The sequence below is a fragment of the Eumetopias jubatus genome, unplaced genomic scaffold (assembly GCF_037043125.1).
Source record: "Eumetopias jubatus isolate StellerSeaLion01/CBP00866 unplaced genomic scaffold, mEumJub1_p1.0 scaffold_7, whole genome shotgun sequence".
Lineage (NCBI taxonomy): Eukaryota > Metazoa > Chordata > Mammalia > Carnivora > Otariidae > Eumetopias > Eumetopias jubatus.
In genome coordinates, this window is record NW_028274813.1 from 136,173,472 (window position 1) to 136,200,455 (window position 26,984).

The 26,984-nt window shown below is 42.4% G+C and overlaps 1 protein-coding gene across 1 annotated transcript in view; it reads right to left on the reverse strand.

Moving 5' to 3' along the window:
* Positions 1-26,984, reverse strand: part of CERS3 (ceramide synthase 3) — an 83,627-nt gene that overhangs the window by 19,043 nt on the left and 37,600 nt on the right. The window contains exons 8-10 of the mRNA XM_028122818.2: positions 25,352-25,480; positions 21,829-21,935; positions 10,086-10,239 (exon numbers count right to left, since the gene is read on the reverse strand). Coding sequence (XP_027978619.2) covers positions 10,086-10,239; positions 21,829-21,935; positions 25,352-25,480 — 390 coding nt within the window. The remainder of the gene's footprint in view (positions 1-10,085; positions 10,240-21,828; positions 21,936-25,351; positions 25,481-26,984) is intronic.

Here is a 26,984-nt window from a genome sequence, read left to right on the forward strand (position 1 = left end):
GCAAAATATGCAGCAGGCAAAATTGAAATGATAATATTTTGCTTCTATTGTGTTCAATATATTACTAAACTTAATTTCACCTGTTTCTTATGAGTTTTTAAATGACACTACTAGATAACTTAAAATTATATGTGTGGCTCACATTGTATTTTTATTGGGCAGCATTGGCCTAGAGGGAAAGATCAGGAAAAAAAGAAGGAACTACCTAACAGTTATACTTGCTCAAAAATGAAACAGCCTGTCTCAGGAAGCATATAAACTGTTATTTGGAAAATGAAATACTCTGACAACTGCTTCTGGCCAGGATGGAAAAACAAGGATTAGATTATCCTAGCATGTTAAACAACTAGAAAGCCAGATTTAAAAAAAAAAAACAATAACAATAGTTTTTAGACACTGTTCAATAAGCAGCTCAGGATTGTGGTTCCTGAGAAAAAGAAAGTGAAGGAGGCGAGCCCTGCAACGGTCCCAGCACACCGTCTTACCACTTCTAAGCTGAAGCACAGTGAAGAACCCAAACCCAAAGAGAACCCAGGGTGCCACTGAGTTGAGGAAACAGAAGTTGGAGTTCCCCAAAGTGAAGCTGGTATTTGTGGGACTGAATGCTGGAGAGGAAGGAGACACACAGAAAGAGAGCTCCAGAGATCTTCCATGGAATCCCCTTCGGTCTTTGACCGAGTACTGACCTGTGCAGGTGAGTCAGGAAACTACCAAAGGCCAGGCAAAGAATCACCAGAAGAAGTTGGCAAAACAACCCTGGGAGCTCACACCGTGGTGGCAGCTTGTTGTCTTCTTGCCAGCCAGAGTGACATCAAGGAGAGTGGACATCAAGAAGAAGCTAAGAAGGACTTCACTTAATAGCCATTGACCAAAAGCTATTCTGGGCTCACCCTAGCAAAGCTTAAAAACAAGCCTTTGAAAGTATCAAACTTATCACTAGCACCTTGAAGGTGTACAAGAACAAAATACACTCATTGTACTACATACAAAAACACTATTCAAAACAACAAACAAATAAACAAAACCACTATTTAAAAGGGATACAACAAAACCCAGCATCCAACAATGTAAAACTCAAAATGTCTGGTATCTAATAAGAAATTCCCAGGTTTGCAAAGAAGTTGGAAAATATGGCACATAATCAGGACAAAATTCAATGAATAGAAATAGACCCAAGATTATCAGAGATGATGGAATTAGCACACAAAGATGTTAAAATAGCTATTATAAATATGCTCCATATATTCAGGGAGGTAGAGAAAAACACAGATTAAGAAAAATGGAAGATATAAAAAAAGACCAAAATATAATTTATAGAGATGGAAAACACAATATCTGAAATTTAAAAATACACTAGATGGGATTGACTGCTGATTGACACCACAAAATAAAAAAAATCAAAGATTGTGAAGACATAGCAATTAATCAAAGTGAAGCACAGAAAGGGGGCCCCTGGATGTTTCAGTCAGTTAAGCATCGGACTCTTGATTTTGGCTCAGATCATGGTCTCAGAGTCATGAGAGTGAGCCCCATGTCAGGTTCCATGCTCAGTGAGGAGTCTGCTTGTGATTCTTTCCCTCTCCTCATGGGGATGAGTGTTAGGTCCAGGATGGGGCAGGCAGAGACGGGAGACCCTTCAGAATGGCGGCTCCAATCCCTTAGCCCTGGGAAGCTCGCAGGCATGTCCTTCTCTGGGTATTATCCTTGGCTGAAGGGAGCTGCCTTGCCCAGAGCTACGCCCCCCTCCCCAGAGGGCAGCCCACATCCAGTGACACGTTCAGGTCAGGGCACAGAGGTCCCACCCCTTTGCCACAACTGGACATCCCTGAAGGGCCACCCAGCTCTAGGGTTCTCTGTAGGGTTGGCTGAGGACTTTGTTATAAATGCACCACAGTTTAACTTCTCCCTCTGCCCCATCCAGCTCCCTTCACCCCCTCACAGGTGTGGACCCCTAGGGCACCCCTGAAATCCTCTTGTGTGTGCACAGGCACACACACACACTTACAACTGATAAGGGGGAGCAAGAAGGGCACAGAACGTAGGCAGTTCGCTTTCCATCCCTTCTCCTCCCTCCCTGAGCTTTACCCTCACCTGTTACTCCCTTCTTCTGGACAGCTGGGATCCCGGGGGCCCTCCCAGAGCCTGGACTCTTACAGATTTATCTTCCACCCAGATAAATGGGTCAAGGGAGATTTCTGAGGGTGCAGGTAGACTCAGAGGCTTCTATCAAACCATGATATAAATAGTCACCCATTGTAGCTGCTACGGCATCAGCTCCGACCTCAGCCTGGGAGCCCACCGTGGCCTCAGTGGAGCTCTCTAGAGATGGGGTCAGTGGTCCCAATCTGGCCACATGAGTGAGAACAGCCAGTCCCATTTGCTTGAAAGACATGACCAAGGTTTCCAGAAATTCTAGAAATATTACAGAGGTGTACATACAGGCCCAAGTTGCTTGGAGCAACACTGAAGCTGAGGTCTGACTGACCTGCAAAATGGGCCTCCGAGCCTTGCGAAGAGTGCATGTGCCCAGTGCTGCTTTCTTTAGCCTTTCCAGAGTCCGTTATATGTGGCAAGGAGAGACAATTTGCAGAAAATAGCCCCCATTGAGAGTCCAGGCTTCCGCGGATGGCATTCTTGCTACTCCCCAAACAGAACATGGATAATACCATCTACGTGGTAAGTCATTCAGACACTAAAGCCCACATCCTAAATCAAAATGAAAGTGTTGTAAACGTTCATTTATTTTACCCATTATCTACAAACCAAATGGGTTTTCAGGAATAAGGTTTCTTTTATCCTACATAAAGCGCTATGCTGAGACTCATGTAGAGAGGAAGGGGAAGGAGCCACCGGAAGGGTGGGGCCACAGAAATTCATGGGGTATTAACAGAGACAGGGGACCTCTCCCCTACATATGCTTTTACCAATCTCTCTGGCCCAAGCACCCACTAATAACACTTTTACCCCCTGGTGTGAATGTGTAGATTTATTAATAAGCCATGAACTGTGCTCATCCCCTTGTCTAGGCTGACACAGAAATAGAAACTCAAGTTCCATATAAGACATCTGTGGGTGTACGTGTGTTAATGTGCTTGTGTGTGTGTCTGTTTCACTACTAATAAAATGGAAAGTATCTGTTCCTTTCAGGAATATATAAAAATCAATTCCATTTTTGTGAAATGATTTTTATTTATTATTTATTTAGAGAGTGAATGCATGAGTGGGGGGGAGGGGCAGCAGGAGAGGGAGAGAGAATCTTAAGCAGGCTCCACGCCCAGCATGGAGCCCAACACGGGGCTCAATCTCATGACCCTGAGATCATGACCTGAGCCAAAATCAAGAGTCTGACACTTAACCGACGGAGCCATCCAGGCACCCCAAGGATTTTGTGAAACGTTTTTTAAAGCCAAGTATGAGCGATGTCAGAGCTTCTTTTATCTCTTTTTCCTTGGATCTTCCCCCATCCCTCACCTCCTTTTCAACTTCAGCGAGATATGACCAGTGGTTCAAGGAAACATCAGAGTCAACATTTGGGACAGAGGAAAGAAAGGGCAAGATTTGAGTGCCTACCGCTACCCTCAAAGATGCTTTTGCAGGACAACTCTCATTTGAGAAGTCCCTTCCTTTTACAATGGCTTCAGCTGACTTCCTGCCCACCCAATGACCTGACTAGTCCGGTACCTCCAAAGAACTAGTATCTTCAAAACCACTGTTAAGAAACACACAAGACAAGAAGTTCAGGGGTATGCACAAAGGGAACTAATACCTGATAAAGTAAGTATGGAAAATCATTTGCATAATTAAAAATTCACAGGCGATTGCGGAGAAGTGAGATTTGCCACTTTTGAACAGTCACCCAGCAGCTGAATGCTAGAAATAACAGTCCTCACTTGGCTGCTGACCTCCAGCCACTGCCCACGCCTATTTCCAAAGGAATGGAGGATGGATTGAAGAAAACTGAAATACAATCTTGTTTGACTGATTTAGGAACACTAATATAATCTTTTTCCATCAGAGGCCCGTGTGCCTGGAAGGAAGAGCTGAGAAGTCAGGCTATTTTCATCATCAGGAAGAGGTGGCACAGTACCTGGACATGGGCACCCACTGGGACTGTCCTAACAGCAAGAAGAAACAGTTTGGAAGAAGATGCTAGAAGAATTTCCAAATAGCTTGGGAAAGGCTATCAAACAACCCAGTATCTAAAGAAATGCCTGGATAATGTTATCCTGCTGCAGAAAAACAGACATTCACCGAAAAGGTCACTGCATGGGTTCTGGTCATGATTGGAGCAGCCTGAGGAAGCCCCCCTGTCCCGCAGAGCCTCCACTCCCCATCGGGCAGGTGAACCCCTCTTTCCAGTTCTGAGTTGCTTCCATCTCAAGATGTGAGTGTAAGGTCGGGTCTCCTCCCGCGCATTCATCTAGGTGCCCTGGTTGGGCCTGGGGGTCTGTTAATGAGGCCTCTGGGTCCAGGGCAAAGCAACAGGAATTCTGCTGGAGGCAGGGAGCTGGGAAGAGGCCAGTTTGCTCAGTTTGCTATGTTTTCCTTCTGTTATTATCTTAGAACCATGCAGACGGCTGCCGCTTCTACTTTGACTTCTTTAAACAACTCCACACCTTCGAGTTTATAAAATCTTATGATTGTTTTAAGCCACAAAATTCCCTAATGGGAGAGCCCATGGGAGATTTTCTAAAGGGCGCCCTCTCCAAAGAGCTGGAATTCATGGATTACTGGCAAGGTAACGATGACAAAGGGAACAGAGCAGAGGCATGATAAGATTATGAAGTTTGCAGTGAAAGAATATAGAAAAGCACATGCTGTGTGATTCTAATTATATAAGGTTTAAGAAAGTTGAGGGGTGGGTGCCTGGGTGGCTCAGTTGTTAAGCATCTGCCTTTGGCTCAGGTCGTGATCCCAGGGTCCTGGGATCGAGTCCTGCTTTGGGCTCCCTGCTCCGTGGGAAGCCTGATTCTCCCTCTCCCACTCCCCCTGCTTGCGTTCCCTCTCTCGCTGTGTCTCTCTGTCAAATAAATAAATAAATAAATCTTTAAAAAAAGAAAAGAAAGTCGAGGGGTGCCTGGGAGATGCAGTCCATGAAATGTTCGGCTCAGGTCATGCTCTCAGGGTCATGAGATCGAGCCCCATGTTGGGTGCCATGCTCAGCATGGAATCTGCTTAGACTCTCTCCCTCTCCCTCTGCCCCTCCAACTGCCCCCTGTCCCCTGCTCTCTCTCTCGCTCTCTCTCACAAAATCAATCTTTTTTTTTTTTTTTAAAGAAAGTTGAAACTAATCTGTGGGGATGGAAGTAAGAAGACTGGTTGCCAATGTGGGAACGGGTGATGACCAGAAGTAGGCAGTAAGATCTTTATAGGGTCATAGAAATGTTCTACATTTTAACAGAGTAATGGTTGCATGCTCTATACATTCATTAAAACTCACTGAACAGGAAACAAAAAGATGATGAAGTGTGTGAGAGCTGAGCCTACATCACACTAAACTCACACATGGAGAAACACAGGTAAACACACACACACATTAAATACGTATCACTCATGTTTGGAGGACTCAGAGCTACCAGGGAGGAAGAAGAGCACAGTGTTAGCATCATAGCCTGTGAAATCTCAGGCTTCGCAGGCATGAAACCCACTCCTGTGTGACCTTGGGTGAGTCATGGAACTTCTTCACTCACCCCCCTCTCTTCGTCTAGGAACTAGCAGTTTTATGTACAGGTGAGCAGTACACTGTGGTGCAGTAGGAAGGCCTTGAAGAGGGGGGCCGTGCTGTCCTGGTGGATATTCACGGGTCTCTCCCAGTTCTGGAAGTCTATTCTGTGGCTCGGCTGAATGTACAGTGTGGAAGAATATTCAAATCTGGAATTCTTTAAGCTGAGCAACTTTGCACAGTTACTTGTTACAAGTTTATAAACTCCACTATTGTTTCTTCAATAGATTGTTAAAGCAGTTAATCTGTATAAATATTCAGAAATATAGAAATATAAACCAATAGCATTTTCAAAAAGATTTTACTTATTTATTTGTTTGAGAGAGAGCAAGAGTGTGTATGTGCATGCAAGAGCTAGTTGGGGGGGAGTCAGGAGGTAGGGAAAGAGACAAGCAGACTCCCTGCTAAGCACAAGCCCTGCACAAAGCTCGATCTCATGACCCTGAGATCATGACCTGAGCTGAAACCAAGAGTCATACACTTAACCGACTGAGCCACCCAGGTGCCCCAAACTGATAGTATTTTTATAATACTCTATTTTAACTGCCAGCCCTTGTGATATTTTTATCTCTTGTTCAGCAAAGGGCAGTTTTTAGATACACTATTAACTACTAACAAAAGAGACCTGGAGTTTTGCTGGATGTTACAGATTTTGTATTTCTTCACTAAAACACTGATATCTGAGCGAGTGTGTCAAAAAGGATCATCAGAATGTGAGTCACACAAATTAACTGGCTGAAGACAGCTTAACAAACAGTCATGGGCGCCCGTGGACGGACACCTGACTCAGCTGCAGCATTATCTAAGCGGAAGGGAGGGAGGGCTTGACTGACACCCAACTGCCAGGCGACCTGGAAGTCACAGCCTCTCTGTGACTTGCCACAAAGAACCTGAGTGAATAGGAATAATGGTAATGGTCCTGGCAGCCAACCTTCCCATGTGCTTGCTATGTGCCAGGTGCTGTTCTGAGGGCTTTATCCTACAAGGCAGATGTTAATATCATCATCCCCAATTTACAGGTGGAGAAACTGAGGCAGTAAATGGAAGTAATATGCCTCAGATCACACAGCCAGCAAACGGGAAAGCCTGTACTCTTAGCTATTCCGACTTGCTTTACTGGGAAGTGCTCTGAAACTGAGAAAAGAATTCCGAAACGTTTTCTTACATTTTTAGAAAGTTCAGAAACAAGCTAAAGAAATTGTGCTGTGTTTTATTCCACTACCTTGATTATTCAAGTTGTTTATGGATTCTTTCTTATTTCCGTGCCAGTTTTTTCAATCAATTTTCTGGCTATTTCAGATCAACAGTTAATTAGAAAAGGCAAAGTACTGCAAGTGAAGAGACTCACTTCGAGCTTTGCCACAAACTTACTGTGCGAATTTGGTTGAGGCCTCAGATTTCTCCTATTTACGAGAAGGGTCCTCCTTTCTTTAGCTAAAAGAGTTGAACGTGTGTCAAGTGTCATCTGTGAACTCCAGAGACACTGCCTGTCCAGAGCAGATGGCTGGGGCAGGTTGCCAGGGGCTAGTCGTTCCATCCCGGCTCTAGGCTGTAATGGCGGCACGCTCGGCCCTGCCCTCCGTGTCTTGGCTGCACACCAGCCTAAGATGTCAAAGAGACATGCTTGAGTTGGCCGGCACCCAGTGTGATATTTAGGAAGAAGAAAATAAAAGCATAGGGATGATCACATTCTCTTAAGTAATATTAAACGAGAGAATGCCACCCTCCTAATTTCCTCTGAAAGCACTTTTTGTGTTCGCAAAGAGAATGACAAGACAAATACCTCAGCCCATCCTACTTCCTGATGGGAGGTGTGAGCTGGGAGTCCCTCACAAAACCCCCATTTTATAGGAACCAGCTCAGTTTCATCAGTGCCTGCTAACCACTATGTCAGAATCCTGAAATTATAGGGATATTGTTATTTTAAGGTATTAACAGAAGCAAATGGTAGAAGGTCCCCATTTGCCATATGCACGCAGTGACCCCACTGTTGAAGGAAAATAAGGTGCGGATATTTCAACGAGTGCCATTTTTAAGATGTACAGTCACTTTTGTCTTTCCAGTCTACCATGCAAATCTATGGAGACCAGAAAAAAGATTAATAAATAATCTTGTAACTTTCCACCCTGGTGTGATATGTATTCATTTGCATCTTCGAAACTACTTCTTAAGGGCCTACCAGGCATAAGGAACTTAAAAAGACAAATTCCCAATCTCTGTTAGAAGATTTGAAAGACATTTTAAGAGGCCTAAGAACTTTGGCAGTTCCATTTTCTAAATATCCAAGAACGCGTCACCTTAGTAACAATTGAGGCGTGTATATTAAATGCTAACGAGTTATTAAATAGAGCTGAAAACTGACTTGTTCATTGTTCCTCTAAGAGTGTCAACTCCCGCCTTTATCTGTCTCCTCCCCTTTGCAATGCAACGGTGCCTTCAAATAGCATTCTTTAAAAGGCAGCTTTATGGCTTTGGAGGAATAAGCTGATTTCACAGCCAGTTTTGCCACTGCTATGGAAAACAGAGTGCACATGCAAGCCAGCTGAAGTCATACGAACTGCAGGGATTAGGGCTGTGGGGGCCTCTACTACTGCTATCAAATGGCAATTGGAAACAGCTTTTCCAAAGTACAGCATGAGAAATCGGGAATTCCTGTCCACGGCTCCCCAATCCACTGGGTTTTCAATCAGGCCTGGTACAGCCCATTAGAGATCAGAAATATGAACATGATGCTGCTAAAACCAAACAAGAGCATCCTCTGGTATCCAAGTTTTGCTCAGCCTGGCTCCCTTCCAGCCTGTAATTATTGTCACTCACCAGTGATTAAGGGAACAGTTTCTGCCTAGGGAGATGGGCGCTCCAGGAAGGCTTGACCCAGGGGTGGGACAGCCTCAGTTCAGCGCCCTTCCTTCCCTCCAAGCCCTCGATGTGCAAAGGGTCTAACTGCTCGACTTTTTAACCTTATCACACTCACTTCAACTTTATCATCAGTCACTCAGAAGTAAAATAACTTTTGCAGAGGTCATGAGAAAACTATTTAGAATATTAATAAGCTAGAACCATTCGATGAAAGCGTTTTTTCTTGGCACGCCGACTTTTTAAGGGAGAAGAGTCCGCTCCCAAGAAAACAAGCTCAAGTCAGTCATTTAGTAAAACCAGCAAACAAAAACTACTTTCCGAATTTGGTTTGTGATCAATCCAGACGTAGTCCAACTCCCTATACCTCTGTCTAGATCTAGAAGCTAGGAGATGGTAGAAAACCCAGAGGTCAGTTATCACAATGTCCATTTCATTTGTCAATTCTTGAACAGTCATTTACCAAAGTAGGAAAATGAATTAATCGGACAGTTGATCAGAACACGAGCTTATCAGATAAATTACCGCCATACCTGTTACATACGAGCCACTCCCTCTGATGATACAGTGATGTGTATACATGGATGGTAGCACTTGAAAATGGGCCCACTGTAACTTCCACCTCAAAAGATCCTTAATTAAAACTCCCTTAGAAGTATGATTTACCGACAAAGAAGAAGCTGTGGTTTTTTTTGTTTTTTTTTTTTTTTTTACTTGCCTTCAAGGTCTAAGTCAAATTCCATCCGTTCGATAATGTTCCCTGGCTGGACCTTGAGTCAACTGGTTTCTGTCTTCCACAGCAAGTTTATGGGATGTCTCTTTAGCACAATATAGGTAGTTGCTAGTAGGTGAATACTCCCCCCCAGATGTTGGGTTGTTTCCCCAAAGGCAGTGATTTGTGTCTTACTCATTTCTGAAGCCCTCCTACCCTTGTTCTGGAATTAAAACCCAGAACAGAATTCAAAACAAACAAACAAAAAACTTCTATTGTCTAAAATGTATTATTAATATGTTACTATTTAGAGAAGAAGCTGTTTTCAGGAAAAAAGCACAGCCAAATGACAGACAATATTTCAGATGGTAGGAGAAGGCTCGGCGGGGAGCATTACGTGCAAACTGGGTGCTCAGTGAAGGTAAACCTAAGGCTCTGAAATATTACTCCACTATCACAATAAAGCTTGTCCCAAACTAGAGCAAATTTAAACTCATTAGCACATTCTTTAAAAAGCAACAATCAATTTTTGGATAAAAGTTTTATAAAAAGGACTTGTCCTCTAACAAAAGCAATTTCCTAAAAGCACTGTAGAGACCTACCTAAAGAAAAACATTTTAGGTTTTTACATTTTACATTTTAGATACATTTTTATCAGTCATGATCAAATCAAGGGGAAAAAAAGGAATTCTGGTTAACTCCAAATTAACCAGGGCGTTCCATCGTCTGGGCATCACCTTCAACCTGTCAATGAAATTCACTTGCTAAGAGCAGCAAGACTCAGGCCGCCCTTACCTTCATGAATAAACATCTTCTGAGCATTTTCAGGATGAAGTAACACCAGTAAAGGTGAAGGACTTGCAGGACCATGAGCTGGAGGTTGAGGAAGATGTACGAAAAGAAAGGCTCAAGATAATGCAGAGGCAGAATCAGGGTGCAATATAAAATCCTAAAAGAAACCAAACAGAGGAAAGCATTTCATTACACAGTACTAGTGCATTTTCAGGGGGAAAACGAATACTTATTCTCTCAAGGCATACAACGTTTATTTCATTTCTAACCATGCCCAGGAAATTCTCAAGGGAAGACAGCATGATAATATTACCTTTTATATCATTATTGGCGAGCTACAAAAACAATATACGGTCTGCCTCTGGGGAAAAAAGTTAAAGCAAATGGAATTTTTATTGTCATGCTGCCTACACGGCAGTTTCTGTACCTGGGTTTCCTCTTTGCAAACAGAAGAGTGTACACAGCCCTGCTTGGCTTCCCTGGGGTTTGTAGAACAAATGGGATAATGCATGTTTACATGGGGTTATAATTGCCCTTATGACGCAACCTCATATATTTGGCAGCAAAGGTGAATGGGGAATTTTAGAAGAGTAAATTTTCCAATAAAGGAGGCTTTTCAAGAAACAAAAACTCTATTATTACTTCCACTTTCTAAAGCAAACTGCATAACTATGGATTTCATGAACAGACGTGTGGCCATCATTTTGAGCTGCCCCTGATGACCCAGAACGCACAGTGCCTTCAGATATGACTGCTGAATGAAGGGCTCCCCTGTTTCCTTCCCAAACTTCACACACTACCATGATCTTAGAGTTCCTGGGTTGGTTTGCCCATTACTATATTACTCTAATTATAAAAGTAATCTATTCATGCAAAGTAGGAAAAATAAGAAAAAAATAGAGTTGCCCATAATACCACCAGGCTAAACAAATTATATTGGGGTCTTTGTGTATTATCTTCCGGTTTTTCCTATACGTATTTACTTTTAGTTTTTACATGAACATATAGTATAACTGACTCTTTTTTTGGTGTTGTATGAATTATAATACATACAGAGATCTATGTAACGACCACCATGATTACGATCCAAAACCGTTCCATCATCTCAAAAAAAAAAAACCAAACAAACAAAAAAACCCTGTGCTCTCTCTTTCGAGTCCCACTCTCTCCCCCCGGCCTAGAACTTGGCAAACCCTCATCTGCTCTCTAATTTTGTGTTTTCAAGAAAGCCATATAAATGGGGTCACACGGTGTGTCAGCTTCGGAGACTGCCTTCTTTCACTCAACACGGTGCCTTTAAGAGTCTTCCAAGTTGTTGTGGGCACCAAGAGCATGTTGCTTTGGATTATGCAGTGGTAGCCCACTCTACGGACGTCTCACACTTTGTGTTCCTACCCATCCTTCGGAGAGCGTTCGTGTTGTCTGCAGTGTTTGACCATTATGAATAGGTCTGTTATAAATAGTCACATACAGGTTTTGTGTGACCATAGTGGTTGGGTCTCACATATAAGGATACATTGAACTTCAAGAAACCGACAACCTGCTCTCCAGAGTGGTTGCTGTGCAGTCCCACCAGCCACGTATGAGGATGTCAACTGTTCCCCAGCCTCAGCTACACTTGCTGTTGACCTTCAGAGATGTCTGCCACACGTGGGGTTTTATGTTCAACTCCACTTAGCGTGGAATCAAAAAACAGTTTACACTGCTTGAACAACTCGGTATATGTGGTCTTTCCCAAATGGAAGGCTATTTCTTTAGAAGTGCAGATTCCGAAATGTGAAATGACTGTTTCAAGGTGCACATTAGTATGTACATTCAGGTGTGTATTAAAAACTGTTAAGACTTTACCAAACTACTGTCCAAAATTATAACAATTTATAACACCTCTATATAACAAAGATAATGGCCACCTATCCATTCCACTTATACAAATCCCTTCTAGACTCTTGGGAATTACAGAAAAATATAAAGAGTTTAAGGAAAAATCACCTAACATCTCACAACTCGCAGGTAACCCAGTACATTTTGGGAAACATAATTGAAGTCATCCCTCCTAAAAATACATTCTTTTATTTTATTTATTTTTTTAAAGATTTTATTTATTTATTTGAGAGAGAGAGAATGAGAGACAGAGAGCACGAGAGGGAAGAGGGAGAAGCAGACTCCCTGCCGAGCAGGGAGCCCGATGTGGGACTCGATCCCGGGACTCCAGGATCATGACCTGAGCCGAAGGCAGTCACTTAACCAACTGAGCCACCCAGGCGCCCTAAAAATACATTCTTTAAGTTTTACGGTCCTTTTCCTTTTTTTGCCCCTTCCCCATGACCACATGATCTTATATAACAGAAACATACTATGCATGTGATTTTTGTACCCTGCTTTTATGACTCAGTCATATGCTAGATAGAGCTTTCCATGTCAATGAATAAATCTATGTATCAGGGATCAGCAAACAGTTTTGGAAAGGGATGGATAATAAATATTTTATGCCTCTGGGCCATTTGGTTTCTGTTGCAAATACTCAACTCTGCCACCATGGTGTAAGAGCAGCCGTAGAAATACACCAGTTAGTGGGTGCTGCTGTGTTCCAATAAAACTTTATTAACAAAAACAGTCAGTGGGCTGGATTTGGCCTGCGAGCCAGAGTTTGCCAGGCTATGTAATACCTGCACAGAAATCTAGGTATAGATATCATAATTTATTTAACTAATCCCTTTTTGATAGATAGTGGTTTCCAAATTTTCATTATGTTATAGAGAATACTGTAAGAATTACTTGTAAAGACATTTTGATAGAACCGTTTGATTATTTTCTTAGAATAGCTAAAGTCCTTAATAAAAAAGTATACTCATTTTGCATTTTAGAATACATTGCTAGACTGCTTCCCCGCAAGACCATACCGATTTATTTTCTTACACCAGTGTATGAGAGTACCTGCTTCCTTAGATTTTGACCAACATTGTACTTTGTCAGCCTCTATCTAAAAGAACATCATGCTGTTTATATTTACATTTTTATTTCTTGTGAAGTGAATATATATGGATATATACTTTTATTTGGTTATATATACTTATATTTATTTGATTGATACTTTTGTGAACTGCTTCTTCATGGTATCTGTCCATTTTTCTATTTGGGATGTTTACTTTTTCTATTGATTCATGAGTGCTCTTTACATATCAAGCATAACAACATTATTTTTTATCATATTAAATATCATGGGCGCCTGGGTGGCTCAGTCGGTTAAGCGTCTGCCTTCGGCTCAGGTCATGATCCAGGGGTCCTGGGATCGAGTCCCACATCGGGCTCCCTGCTCAGCGGGAAGCCTGCTTCTCCCTCTCCCACTTCCCCTGCTTGTGTTCCTGTTCTCGCTGTCTCTCTCTGTCAAATAAATAAATAAAATCTTTAAAATAAATAAATAAGTAAATAAATAAATAAATAAATATCACTACATCGTCTAATTCTTTCAACCCTGTTAATGATTTTTTGGGGGGGCAAACTAACTTCTAAAACATTTTTGTAACCAAATTCATCAATTTTTGCCTTTCTAGGTAGCCTCCATGGTATGCTTTAAAGGGCCTTCCTCACTTCCATCATTATAAAATATATTTTCCCATAGTTTCTTAATATATTGGCTCTCCCACTTAAAGTCCTGGTTCTGTGTAGCCTTGATCCACTTCTCTGTGCATTTTCTCAATTGTAAAATGGAAGCAATGATTATCTACCCAATTCATTCAATAAGTGTTCATTGAGCACCTACCAAAGTGCTACCTGGAACTTTATAGGAGCCAGGAATATAGCAATGAATAAAACTGGCCCAAATCCCTAAAGCTGTAAGGCTCACATTCTGGGGCCTGCATTCACAGGGATTTCAGGAAATAATAAGCCTCTTTGCCATTCTGATTTGCTGGATCTGTAAGCAATTGTGTGCCTTATTCTGTACTCTCTCAGCCTACAATGCCCTTCCCCCTTTTCAGCTGAAATTCTCTTCACCCATCAAAGCATGGGCGCCTCTACAACGAAAGTCTTCTTGCTATTCTGATCGCCTCTGAATGTATGGCAATTCCTCTAGGCTCCCCCACTACCAACTCCTTGAGAGCATTTGGCCTGATTCATCCTGCCTTGCGGTCATCCTTGCTCGTACAAGTTCACTCTTCACTAGCTGGCAAGCTTTCCGAAGGCAACAGCCATGATGTCTTCATCTCTGTATCCTCCCTTCCCCTGTTCAGGGGTCTTGCTCCTTACTAGGTCCCCTATTAGGAATTTGTCAATATCAAAAGTAACAAAGGAAACAATTCGAAAGCATCTCCTTTATAGATCCTACCAGAGAATGTGAATAATGACCTAAACATGTAATTACTCATTGTGATCCATACAAAGGAAACAAAACAAAACAAAACAAGGGGGTGGGTATTGCTGAACTGAGATTTCTCTATTCTTGCAGTTCAAGGGAAGACACAGAAAAGAGCATTCTGGTTGGAAGGGACCACATGTATGAGGCCCTCAGGTGGGAGGCATTGTAGGAAAGTTAAGGGCTAAGATGAGACAGAAGTAGCTGAAGGGAGAGGAGTGGCAGGGAGAGGTGGTATAAGATGCAGGTTGCAGAGGTGAAACCAGGCATCTCCTGTCGGCTTTGTAAGTCCCGGCATCGGGGAAGCTTTGCTGGTTTTAGAAAGGGGAATGATACACCTGGCCTAGCCTCGTCAGAGCAGAGTTCTGGGGCTGAGGCCACTTTTCTTGCCTCGTAAACTGTACGCAAGTCACTGAGCGTCCTGGTCTTGGACAGGGTGGAAGTCACCCCGTCCCATGACTGGGAGGCTCCAGGGGGACACACAGGCAGCTTTACCAACTGTAGCGTCCTAGAAATGGAAGAGACCACCATTACAATGCAGATGCCTCCAGAGAGAGCCGAGCTACTGCCGCGAGGGCAGAGGAAAGGCATGGGCTCCGGGGCCGGCTAGATGATGATCACAGCTCGCCTGCTGTCTGCAGCAAGTGGCATAAGCTCTCTGGGCATCCATTTCTCCTGTAAAATGGAAACGCCACCACTCTCCTCATCAAGTTGTTGTGAGGGCTAAATCAGTTGATAAACGGGAAGAGCTTCGCGTCCAGGAAGCGCTGGAAAAATGGTAGTTCTGACTATTGCCGTGACTCCCGCTGTGACGACGCCCTTTCCCACCCACCCCTTCCTCCAGCAGAGGGCTTAGGTTCACGCTACGGTGAGAGCAACACCCAGGGGAGCGTGCGGCTGAACTGCCTGGAGCTTCTGCTTTGGGAAAGGAAGGGGAAGCCCCTCGGGAGAGGGAGAGGAGCTCTGGAGGAGTGGGGACCCTGTGTTGCCCGGAACATTGTGTGCAGGAGGACAGAGGGGACCAAAGTGGAGAGGAGCTGTGAAGCGTGTGGCCGGTGTGGCCCCAGGGACAGCAGGTCTGGGGGCTGCAGTTACTCGGCCAGGACCTCTTTCTATCTGTGTCCTCTCTAAAGGATGGTCCAGCCTCTCAATCCCAATCCTTCTCTTCTCTTCCTTTGCTAAAAGAAGAGTGGGAAGAAGGGAAAAATAAACATCTCTGTCCTTCTCAATTTTGTCCCAAACATGCGTGTGTCACATGTGCAGGCAGACGCATGAACACACAAACCCATGTTTCCCTTCCGGACTATATGGAATTTCTCTTTTCACAGAGGATGCTCAGAGACTGCCATGCTCCTGGATTCCTGAAGCCACTCTGCTCCGTCCACTGGCCTTTAATCTGTCCCAACGGATGCACTACGACTGTGACCCTGGATTGTGAACCTCGGCCTTTTCCCTCTTTGGTTTGCTTTCCCACCTTCCCTCTAGCAATCACTAGAATTTCAGTGGTTTGAAAAAAATCACATTGTTGGTTTAAACAGTAGTTGGATTTGCTGGGCTAGATAAGGCAGCCAACAAAAGTTGCATTTTCCTAATGAATACTGGAAGGTGAAGGTCCTTTTCTCTTACTAATTGCAGGTGTGAGCATTAAGCCTTTTCAGGATAACAAAGACTGGTTCCACTGGTGAGTAATTGCTTACCTTATATTTCAGGGATGTCTTATATTTCAAAGTGACTGTGTAGTTGAAGGAAATTTAATAAATACTTAGGGAAGGCAAATTATGCCTGCTTTCAGTTGTCCGATTTAGTAATTTAATTTGAAACATATCTGTTCTGTGTTTCAAATAACCCCGTTTCTAGTCTTGGTTCTTTCATAACTAGCTGTGTGATCCTGGAAATATCTTAACTCCTCACCTGGAATATAAATAGGGGGTCTAAATGCTACAACAATGCTGATGACCTGAGACACAGAAGGGGTAAAGAATTGTTCCAGGTGAATGACAACTGAAGGCCAAATATGATCCTGGGACAGATCCAGTAGGAGGGAAAAAAACCATAAAAGACATTATAGGATCAATGGACAAAATTGAAACATGGACGGTAGATTGCTACATTTCTGGAACTGAAGAACTGTACTGTGATTCTGTAAAAGGATCTCCTTGTTCTTGGGAAGGACACAGTGAAGAACTTAAGACTAAAAGGACAGTGATGTTTGCAACTTTGAAATGATTCCGAAAAAATATGTAGACACATATATGCACATATGTGTGTGTGTATGTGCACGTGTGTGTTGAGAGAGCGAGAGGGATGAGAGAGTAGGAGAACAGGAATGAGAAAGCAAACAGGGCACAATACCAACTAGTAAATCTGGGTGAAGGTAATACATTAAAGTTCTTTGTAATATACTTGAATTTATCCTATATGCTCGAAATTATTCCCAAATAAGTAAATGAATAAAGGGGTTGGGCTAAATTCTGCATAGGGTCTGTTATCCTAAAGTATGATTTGAAGAAGGGTGATTGGTGGAGCTGTCCTTTACTCATTTATGAACAGCAGAAGTAATGAGCATGAGAGGTGCAAGGGAAGGGGCTGGCTCCTATGAGGGCACACTGTCGAACGAGACATTGAACAAACACAGGCGGTGAAATTCATTGTCTCTTACATGAGGCATGAAACTGGAAAGTCTAGTTCTGAGATACACACCTGCAGTGGTGGCTCAAGGGAGTGGCCCCAGTTCCAAGAGAGCCACTCTCAAATTGCACGAGCCCTTCCTTTCCTCTGGTGGCTGTGTGTAAGGCACTGTACCATCCCATGGGGGCATGGAAGCCCACCATAGCACCACGACACCCAGGCTCTGGGCCTTATAAGGATGGATCCATTGTGTCCTTACTCTTGTTTCCCCTCTGATGAGTGTCAGCTAAGAGCACTGCTGTATGCTTCTTGCTTTGTCTTGTCTTTTCTTAAAACTTCCCTCTCTCTGATAGCCATTCCAAGTACTTATGTGGTCACATCACCCACAGAATTCCTTTTCCCCTGAGGCTTCCCACGGTACTGTTTCTCTATGCCAGTGAGAGCCAGATCCTTGAAAGCTAAAGCCTGGAATCCAGTGAACCAATGCTGGGGCATATAAAGCTACCACAAGCATATGTACCCTTGCAGGTAAGGAAGTTCCTTATTTGAATATTATTCACCATTGGAAAATTTTTTTGAACATCCAAAACACAGGTCAGTATTAATAATCTTCAAATATACAGACAAGGTAGTTGATACAAAGATCTCTTCTACTGCCCTGCAGGGTAGGAACTGTATCTCATTCATCCCGAGTACTCCTCGCAACATCTAGGTGCAATGAGTTCAGGAAACGGAGCAGTGAGTCAGCACCGCCCCCTGTAAACTTCATTGAGATAGAATGTTCCTTTCCTTCAGCAGATCAGCCTGGACTAAATTGTTATCTGTCCTTGTGGTTTATGAAGGAAACTGTCAAGAGTCAGGGGAGCTGTTTACCTGAACTTAGGAAGGTCTTTCTAGCCTAGTGATTCCTTGGTAGTATTTGTATAGTATTCAAATAAATGGATACATCCAATAATTCAAAAGCAGAGAAGCCATTATTTTAAAACAACAGCTGCGGGCACCTGGGTGGCTCAGTTGGTTAAGCATCTGCCTTCAGCTCAGGTCATGATCCCAGGGTCCTGGGATCGAGTCCCGCATCAGGATCCCTGCTCAGTGGAGAGTCCACTTCTCAATCTGCCCCTCCCCCTGCTCATGCACTCTCCTCTCTCTCACTCTCTCTCTCCCCTCACAAAAATAAACAAATAAATCTTAAAAAAAAAAAAATAAAACACTTGGGAATACCATGTAAAAAAATATAAGCCTGAGATTTAAATGCTTTTGAATAAAAATACAAACAAATGAGGTAACCAGGCAATTGGATTAAAGTAATTTAGCCCAGGCCAACTGGAATTCCTGCCTGATGTTGAGAGGAACAGTATTATAAAAAAACATGTAATTACCACTTGCTGACACTGATGGAGTGAGAATTGGCTAAACAAGATTTCTGAGAAAAGCAGAAGGAGAGAAGAGGGGACACAGTTGTACCCACACAAAAGAAACTCATCAGAGAAAAGCAAATATGCTCACGGCTAGGAAAAACGAAGGGAAAGTAAAAGAAAGGGAAAGGCAAGTGTAATGTATAAGCTCTGGTTCTTTCTCGCACAGTTTCCAGATAAATTTCAGATGGGTCAAGATTTCTCCGCACTCAGCCCTTCATCATACCACAAAATGTGCAACAAAAGCAGTTGTGAGAAACAGAGCAACTGGATAGCCAGCTGCCTCCCACGGCACCTCAAAAATGTCTGAATCTTGAAAGAGGTCTATCATCTGCACATCGTTTGGTCCAAGTAAATTCCCCCCAAAACTGAACTAATAAAATATCCTTGAAAGATGAATCTACACTTACACATTTTAGACAGATGGTTGGAGCCAGGCTAACAACAAGGAACTGACTTTTCCTCTTTGGCACCACCAGATGATTGTGTAACACGTTCAAGCTGATGGGAACACTATTTAAGCCAGGGTAACACACCGCAACGGAGTCTTTCAAAAACCATCGAGAATCAATCTCTCAAACTTCCAATAGCTTGGCGAGGCTTTCCCCAGCCTTCCAAACAATGAGGACCAGTCAACGTCAGTGCAGAAAAATTTTTACCAGCAAAAAAATTTTTACAATCAAGTCTGTTAATACTGGTTTATTTGCAATCCAACTCCCTGAAGACAGCAAACAGTGGTATTGGCTGCCCTCTGCAGTGGGCTGGTGAATTCAGCAAAGTATCAAGATCAAGAAAATGCCAAATGCATGCAACTAATTCTTCTTGAAATCCAGAAATGCTGGCAAGAGAGCGACTTCTTAAATCTAGGATTTTTAAAGTCAAGGAGGGTGTGTGGGAAAGTAACACACCACCTCCACAATCACTCAACCCCAATACGATGTTTGGTTGTTTTCTGGGCAAGAGTAAGCTTGCTTGTTGATTTAAGACATCATGGGAATGTCTGAGGTTATCGTCTTTCATTGCTAAATCAAAAGTCAACCATAGCAGCAAGACTGTGAAGCTTCTCAGAGAGTTCCCTGGACTGAGAGCTTCCATGGTGTATGTTTTTAAATATGCCCACGAGTTCTTTGAAACTACTCCTGTGGAGAAAAGGGTCTAAATTTTCCTTTCCTCAAATATGACCTGGCCTTGGTCACCTGGATCCAATGAAGAAAATGAGGTTGGAAGTGGCATGATGTGACTTCTGCAGGTGGGTTATAAAATGAGACACAGTGTCTGCCTAGCTCTCTTATGAGCTGCTCACCCTTGAAATCCAGCTGCCATGCTATGGGGAGGTCAGGTCCTGTGTAGGTATTCCAGCTGAGGTCTCAACCATCAACCAGTTGATTTTATATGTGTTACTTCAACCATGTGGGGTGAGGGTCTTCAAGAAAATTCCCAACTCTGACCACATCTGACTGTAACCACAACAGAGACCCTAGGTGAAAACCACCACCTTGCTGAGGCCAGTCAACTCCCAAAACCATAAGCCATAATAATAATCAATAAACATTGTTGTTTTAAGAGAGAGGTCTGCAGACTAAGACTTGGTGATAAAATCTGGCCTGCAACCTGTTTTTCTACAGCCTGTGAGCTCCGCTGGGCTTGGTACATTTTTAAAGGGTTGTAAAAGAAACAAAACAAAGCAAAGAATAATATGTGACAGAGACCATATGTAGCCCTTAAAGCTGAAAATAGCTATTCTGTGGCCTTTTACAAAAAAACCTTGTCCAACACTGTTTTAAGCCATTAAGTTTTCAGACGGTTTATTATGTAGCAACAGATAACCGGAACACATGGTACTTTTGGAACATAAGAAGAGGCCATTGATAGGCAAATGTTGGATTTATAGCATCATAAAAGTCACACTGAAAAGCCACAATTCAAATATTACCTGAAAGTCAATACTATTCTATCAATAACTGCTATCATACAATATTATCTTTTCACAAACACATTGGTTCAACCAAAGCAAAAGTGGGGGTGATGTGATTCATCAACCAAGGAGAGTATTTTAAATGTGTGTCTCAGATTTGATTCTAAATTAAATTTCAAATTCTTGGAGACTTATTAATAACTTTAATAAACGTAGCTGGCATTTGCCAAGTCCTTACTATTTTCCAGACACTATTCTGCACTATTTCATATGTATTACTTCATTTAAGCCTTGTGACAACAATTACTTCCATTTCACAGATGAGGAAACTGAGACCAGGGAAATGATCTAACATGTCCAAGATTACACAGGTAGTAAGTGTGGAGCCGGGATTTGAATCTAGGCCTGACTTGCATCCACGAACTTAATCCGGCTACACTCTGCTGCTCCTCTCCAGAAAATGTCTAAGTAAGACATTCGTCTTGGTTTAAGGATGTAGCTGGCTTCATAGGGAGGGCAGCACCCACTGACCTGTCTGACCAGACTTCCCTGCAGGTTAGTCAAGGGTGCTGTCCACCCACTAGGAATCAGATCTGGAACCTGGGTCCCCTTCTCTTACTCCTGGGACCCAGGATCTTCAGCAACACCAACCCTACTTTCCTGTTGAGAGGATCTGAAACTCTTAGACCAGCCCCAAATAATGGTTCATTATAAGTTCTTTCTCCCAAACTATCAAAGACTTCCTCACACTTTTCCTCCGGTTCCTGTCAATCAACACATGAAAAATTATGCTTGCCAAACGGATGACTCTCAGAGGAGACACAATATGGGTTCTTTATTGCCAGCCCTTGGCTAAACAAAATCAGCAGGCTGATCAAGAGCCAATCAATATTAAAAGGATATCCAGACCATTGTTAAGACCAGTGATCATGGAAAATGAAATCAGTATCAGTTTTCTCATCTGTGAAATAAGAGTGATAATACCTATCTTTATAATTTGTTGTATAGACTGGAGCCAAGATATACAAAGGGCCTAATCCAGTGTCTGGCATTCAATTAATGGTAGCTATAATTACTATATTTTTAACATAGAACATGCCTCTCTTTCAAAGAGCTGGTGATTGGCCAATGACATTTCAGTGAATAACTGGAAAAGCTGTTAAACACAAAGATCCACATTCATGAAACAAGACATAGAGTAAGAGTTGCTGCTTACCCATTGGGTTACACATTTTCCACCTCCCTTTATCATAAGCCTTTTCCACATTGGAAGGTGTTGTTTTAATTATTTATAAAAATGGCCCCCTCCCACTATTTTCTCTGACTGAACTTGGCACAAACAACTGGAGATCAATGTAAGAAAGAGACTTCAACAACGTGCCAAGGCTCACCTCAGCATGGTGCCCAAAGGCATGGCCCAGCCCCTTGTCTACTCACCAGAAGGGAAAGATAATGAGGCGGCTGATGAAAAATATGGTAGAGAAGATGAGAAACAGGGTGTTACAGGTTTGCTTCCATCCAGCATAAGAAAACATCTTGGCAGACTGAAAACAAAGAAAGCAATCATATTCAGATAAAATGATATTAGAATAAAACTCTGAAATTAAATACTTATAAATGAAATGATATGATGTCTGGGATTTGGTTCAAAGCGGGGTGGGGGAAAGGGATGGATGGGGAAATCGACGAAACAAGGTCGGCCATACTGAAAACTGGTAGCGTTGGAGGATGGGCCACTGGGTCCATTATGCTCTTTTCTTTGTCATATGTTTGAAATTTGCCAGAATAGAATGTTTAAAAAAAGATATTTTCAAATGACTTTATTTATTTATTTATTTTTTTGTTCAGATGACTTTAATACTACTCCTGTTCTTCACAAGCACTACAAGTTAGCACAATGAATGCTGGCATGCATTTTATTGGGGCACTTGTTTATTTTCTCCATTTAACTGATTGGAGAGCTGGACTGGAGAAAAGTTGAGCTATGAGTGAAGTGCTGGGCTGGGCACGTTGCAATCAAGGCAGCTGACAGAAGGGGCCGAGTGAGGAGGCTGCTCTGGGGGCCCTGTCTTGGTTGAAACAAAGTTGCAAGCACTCGATTTTTCCCCATTTACTTTATGCTAGTCTACACTGCCCGTATGATCTATATTGAAGAAAAGGAATTACAGAAAGTGTTTAATGTGGTAGTAGAAGGTTAACTGATGAGAATTCTCTCTTGCATTATCTAGTGGAACCCAAGGCTGCATGGGAAAGTGTCTGGACTTGGGGGTGATGGGAGATGGGTAGGAGTTGATGAGTGTAGGTCATCCCTCCAGAAGTGTGGCTCGGGTCAGGGTGGTTTTGGGACTGAAATTGGCCCAGAAGCTCAAAGCCACTCTAAAACAAGAGAGGCAGCCTATCTACACTTCGGGAAGGGTTTGCATTGCATTTTCCATACTTCACCATATTAACCGTGGGATAAGGATGGGATCAGAGTGTGGAGTGGCAGGGGGCCCAGAAGGGAACAGCCTCAAATGCTGAGGTGGAAGGCTAGTCCGCCAAGGGGGTGGGAGGTAGGTATGGGGAGATAGGCCAGAAGTCTAGCGTGCCTGGAATGGAGCGGGCGTTGTTTGAAGAGTCAGAGGCCAGGCTAGGGGAGCTAGCTAGAGATATGCATAGGCAGGAAGAGAGTGCACTTGTGAGGGCAAAGTAGCATTCCCTGGGGTAAATACACGCACAGCACATTCTGGGCTGTGCAAGGATGGAGATCCAATAGTCCCCCCGCTCCTTTGCTAAGCATGAGTCAGGATACTGTTCAAGTGTTGGGTCCTGCATCCAAACGTGAACGTGTGGAAAACCAGAGAATCAGGAAGATGCATGAAGACAGAGGTTCCTTCTAAGTCAGAGTTGTGGATGTCAAGGCTGTTCTTCCTTGCAGAGAAAGAGCTAAAAAAAAATGACCCACCAATTGTCTTGAGGAATATGAAAGATTAACAGTCACCATATTTAGGAGGGTCTAAACAGGGGCAGAAGTTGTACCATATCTGGGTTCAATTAGAACTTGCCTGAGAAGGCAAACGTTAAAGCCAACTATTCGAGGAATCTGTGGATTAGGCATCTTTGGAGGATATCAGAAATCAGCCCCATGCCACCACTTAATGTTGCCCTTCCCAGCTGGTGGAAGGTACTGGTCTTGCTCATTGAACCTCAGGTTAGATCATGGCTTGTGAATCAGGAATGATTCATGATCATTAACAACATGAGGCTGTTCTCATAGTTTATCCATGAAGCGACCTCTGAGTCTGACATTTCATTTTCCTTCTGTTTTTTTTTTTTTTCTTTCACCTAAGAACCTCAGAACATTTTCCAACAGTAATGAGCTAAACCTCACAATATACCCTAAGGGGTAGATATGACTTCTCATATTACCGCTGAGGACAGAAAACAAAGCATTAAGTGATTTGCCCAAGTCACCTAGGGAATTATAGCATGTCAGTGATGGGGTGGGGGAGAGTGGGCAGGGACAACCCAGAGCTTATCCCCAGTCTCCACATCTAACTGCCTTTTAACAACACAATGAAGCTGTTTTTACAGTGGACACACACCAAAGGCTAAAGGGGTTAGAAGCAACAGAGTAGCATAAAATTCTTAAGTCATGACCAATGTGGTCTTAATTTGCAGGCAGGGTTACTGAGATATGATCAGAGGAGGAGGTAATTATAACAGATATGGCTACATTCAGACTGCAACCCTGGGAAAACTGGCACAATCCTTCTGCTAAGCCATTTGCTGCCCCGAATAATCTTGACCTTTGGAAGGGGATTTACATGTCTAATGGCAATTACACAGAAGAAGCAAAATTCTGTACACATTTAATATTTTAACAGTAACCAGTTGCTTTGAAATGGTTTCAAATGACTTCTGGTTACATCTAGAACAGGGTTTAGCAAACTACCGTCCAGCCTATGGGCTAAAGCTGGTCACCCTTTAAGGATGGGTTTTACATTTTTAGAGGGGTACAAGAAAAGAAAGAGCAAACAATCAGAAAAGAAGAATATATGGCAAGAGATCCTATGTTGCCCACAGAGCTAGATTTACTATCTGGCCCTTCACCAAAAAGTTTGGTGAACCTTTATCTAGAAGAACAAGATCCTATCAAATCGAATTTCTCCCATACCAACTTATATTCAGCTATCAGCCCTTCAAGAGGCAATCTTGAACATGAGATGGGTTAGCATCCTTTTCCTCAGCTCCATTATAAATGAAGGTATTTAGAGGACAAACTCCTGGCTCTGGGAAATGTGGTCCTAAGTACAGCGGGAGAGCTGGCAGGCAAGAGAGCTGTTGGGTCACTGCCTCAGGGCAAACAGGGACCAACACGGAACAGAGACAAGTAGAGAAAACAATCCTAATTTGCTTTGTTTCTCATGTTTTGTGTTGTTTGGGAAAAGGAAGGCTCTTGTTTTAATGTCCTCTGCTCCAAAACATTCCTTCCTTAGAAAATAAATGTCATTTGAATAAACATCAGCTCTCATTCTTTAAAGCTGGAGGAGAATCAGCATGGGGCCAGTGCAAGCATCCAATGGGTATTTGGCTTTGGCTTAAGTAAATATATGGTACCATCCAACATTAAGAATCCATAATGCCACAAATCCTCATTTCCCTTTTAAAAGATTAGAGTTCATTCCTTCCTCAAATATCTCAACTTACTTCCTGAGCTAGTATCTGCATGCAACTTTTACAAGTGGAATTCCATGGGTTAACCTCTCTCGAGTACCATGGAGAAGACTGGAAACTAAACACTACAAGGTTTCATTTCTCTAAGCTTGAAGGATCTGAGGACCCAGAGACATGCTCGGACTTTGGATGTTTTCAGGACAGAGAGCCCTGCTAAATCACTCATAGACCATTCTTCCTGCAAGGAGTCCCAGAAACTCAGGACGTGGTATTGTTATTACTTTTTTTAACGGCAAACGTTTACCTCCAGCCAAATGTCAGCCACATCATGCACAATCATCACGAGGGTCCCACTGCGAATATAATTAGCACACCAAGAGAAGCTCATCAAACTAATAGCAGCCAGGTGGTGGATGACATGAGCTAGAAAATCCTACACAACGAGAGGAAAATGGAAGATATTAAGCAAATGTAATTATTTCCTAATCACTGGAAGAGCTAACAACAACAATAATAATATTTTTTAAAAACCAACAACTTACATCTGAACGTTTTGAAATTTGCAAAATGCTTTCACTTGGATTCTTAAACACAATCCTTGTGAGGGAACTAACACATATTATCCTCACTGATGAAGTCACTTAACTTTGGGACAGCTTTGAATAGTTGTCATCTAAATCCTAACATCTGCTCTTCTTTCTACTGCCCCACACTGGATATATGTACACACGCCCACACACACACATACACACACACACACACACACACCATATACATACACACACATTCCTGTGTATATTTACATCTATCCTTTACTCCCTAATTCCAAAAGAGAAAAAAGACAGATATACAATATAATAAAATTACACAACCACTAAAATAAGAGTTACCGCATATGAAACAAGTAACAAATGTAAGTGCAATATTACCAACACTGAGCTAAAGAGAGCTACCACAATCGAGCATAAAAACTTAAATGTTTTCTGCAAACAAAATATACAAATGGCCAACAGGTACACAAAAAGACACTTGACCCTCATTAGTTGTCAGGAAAATGTAAATCAGAACCACCATGAGATACCACTTCCTCCCCACTAGGTTAGCTATAACAAAAATGATGAACTAAAACAAGTGTTGGCAAGGACATGGAGAAACTGGAATGCTTATATGTTGCTGGCAGGAATGTAAAGTGGTGCAGCATCTTTGGCAGTTGCCAAAAAGGTTAAATATAGCATTATCATATAGCCCAGCAATTCTACTGAAATAAAAATAAGTCCATGCAAAAACTTATAGATAAATGTTCATAACACTGTTATTCCTAAGAGACAAAAAAGAAAACATCCCAAATAGCCATCAAGTAATAAATAGATAAATAGAATACAGTATATCCATACCATGGACAGTTATTTATTTATTTAGCACTAAAAAGGAATGAAGGATTGATATATGCTTCCACATGAATGAACCTTGAAAACATTATGTGAAGTGAAAGTGCCAGACACACAAAAAAACATATATTATGATTCAACTTATATGAAATATACAGAAGAGGCAAATCCATAGAGACAGAAAGTAGGTCAGTGGGTTGCCTAGGGCTGGGGAAGTTAGGAGAAATGGGAGTGACTGCAAAAAGGTACAGGATATTTTTTTGGGGGGTGACAAAAATATTCTATAAATGACTGTGGTGATGACTGCACAACTCTGTGGACATACTCAAAACCACTGAATTACACACTTTTGATGACTGCATTGTATGGTGTGAGGATACCTCGACAGAGATGTTTTAAAAAACACTTAAAGATTTCAGTTTCTTCGTAGCCAAAGTAAAAATGTAAACATGATACTACTAATAATAGCCCAACTTACTGAGCACTTATGGTATACCAGCTTAATCCTCACAACAACCAGAGAAAGCAGAAACTATTTTTAGCTCCATT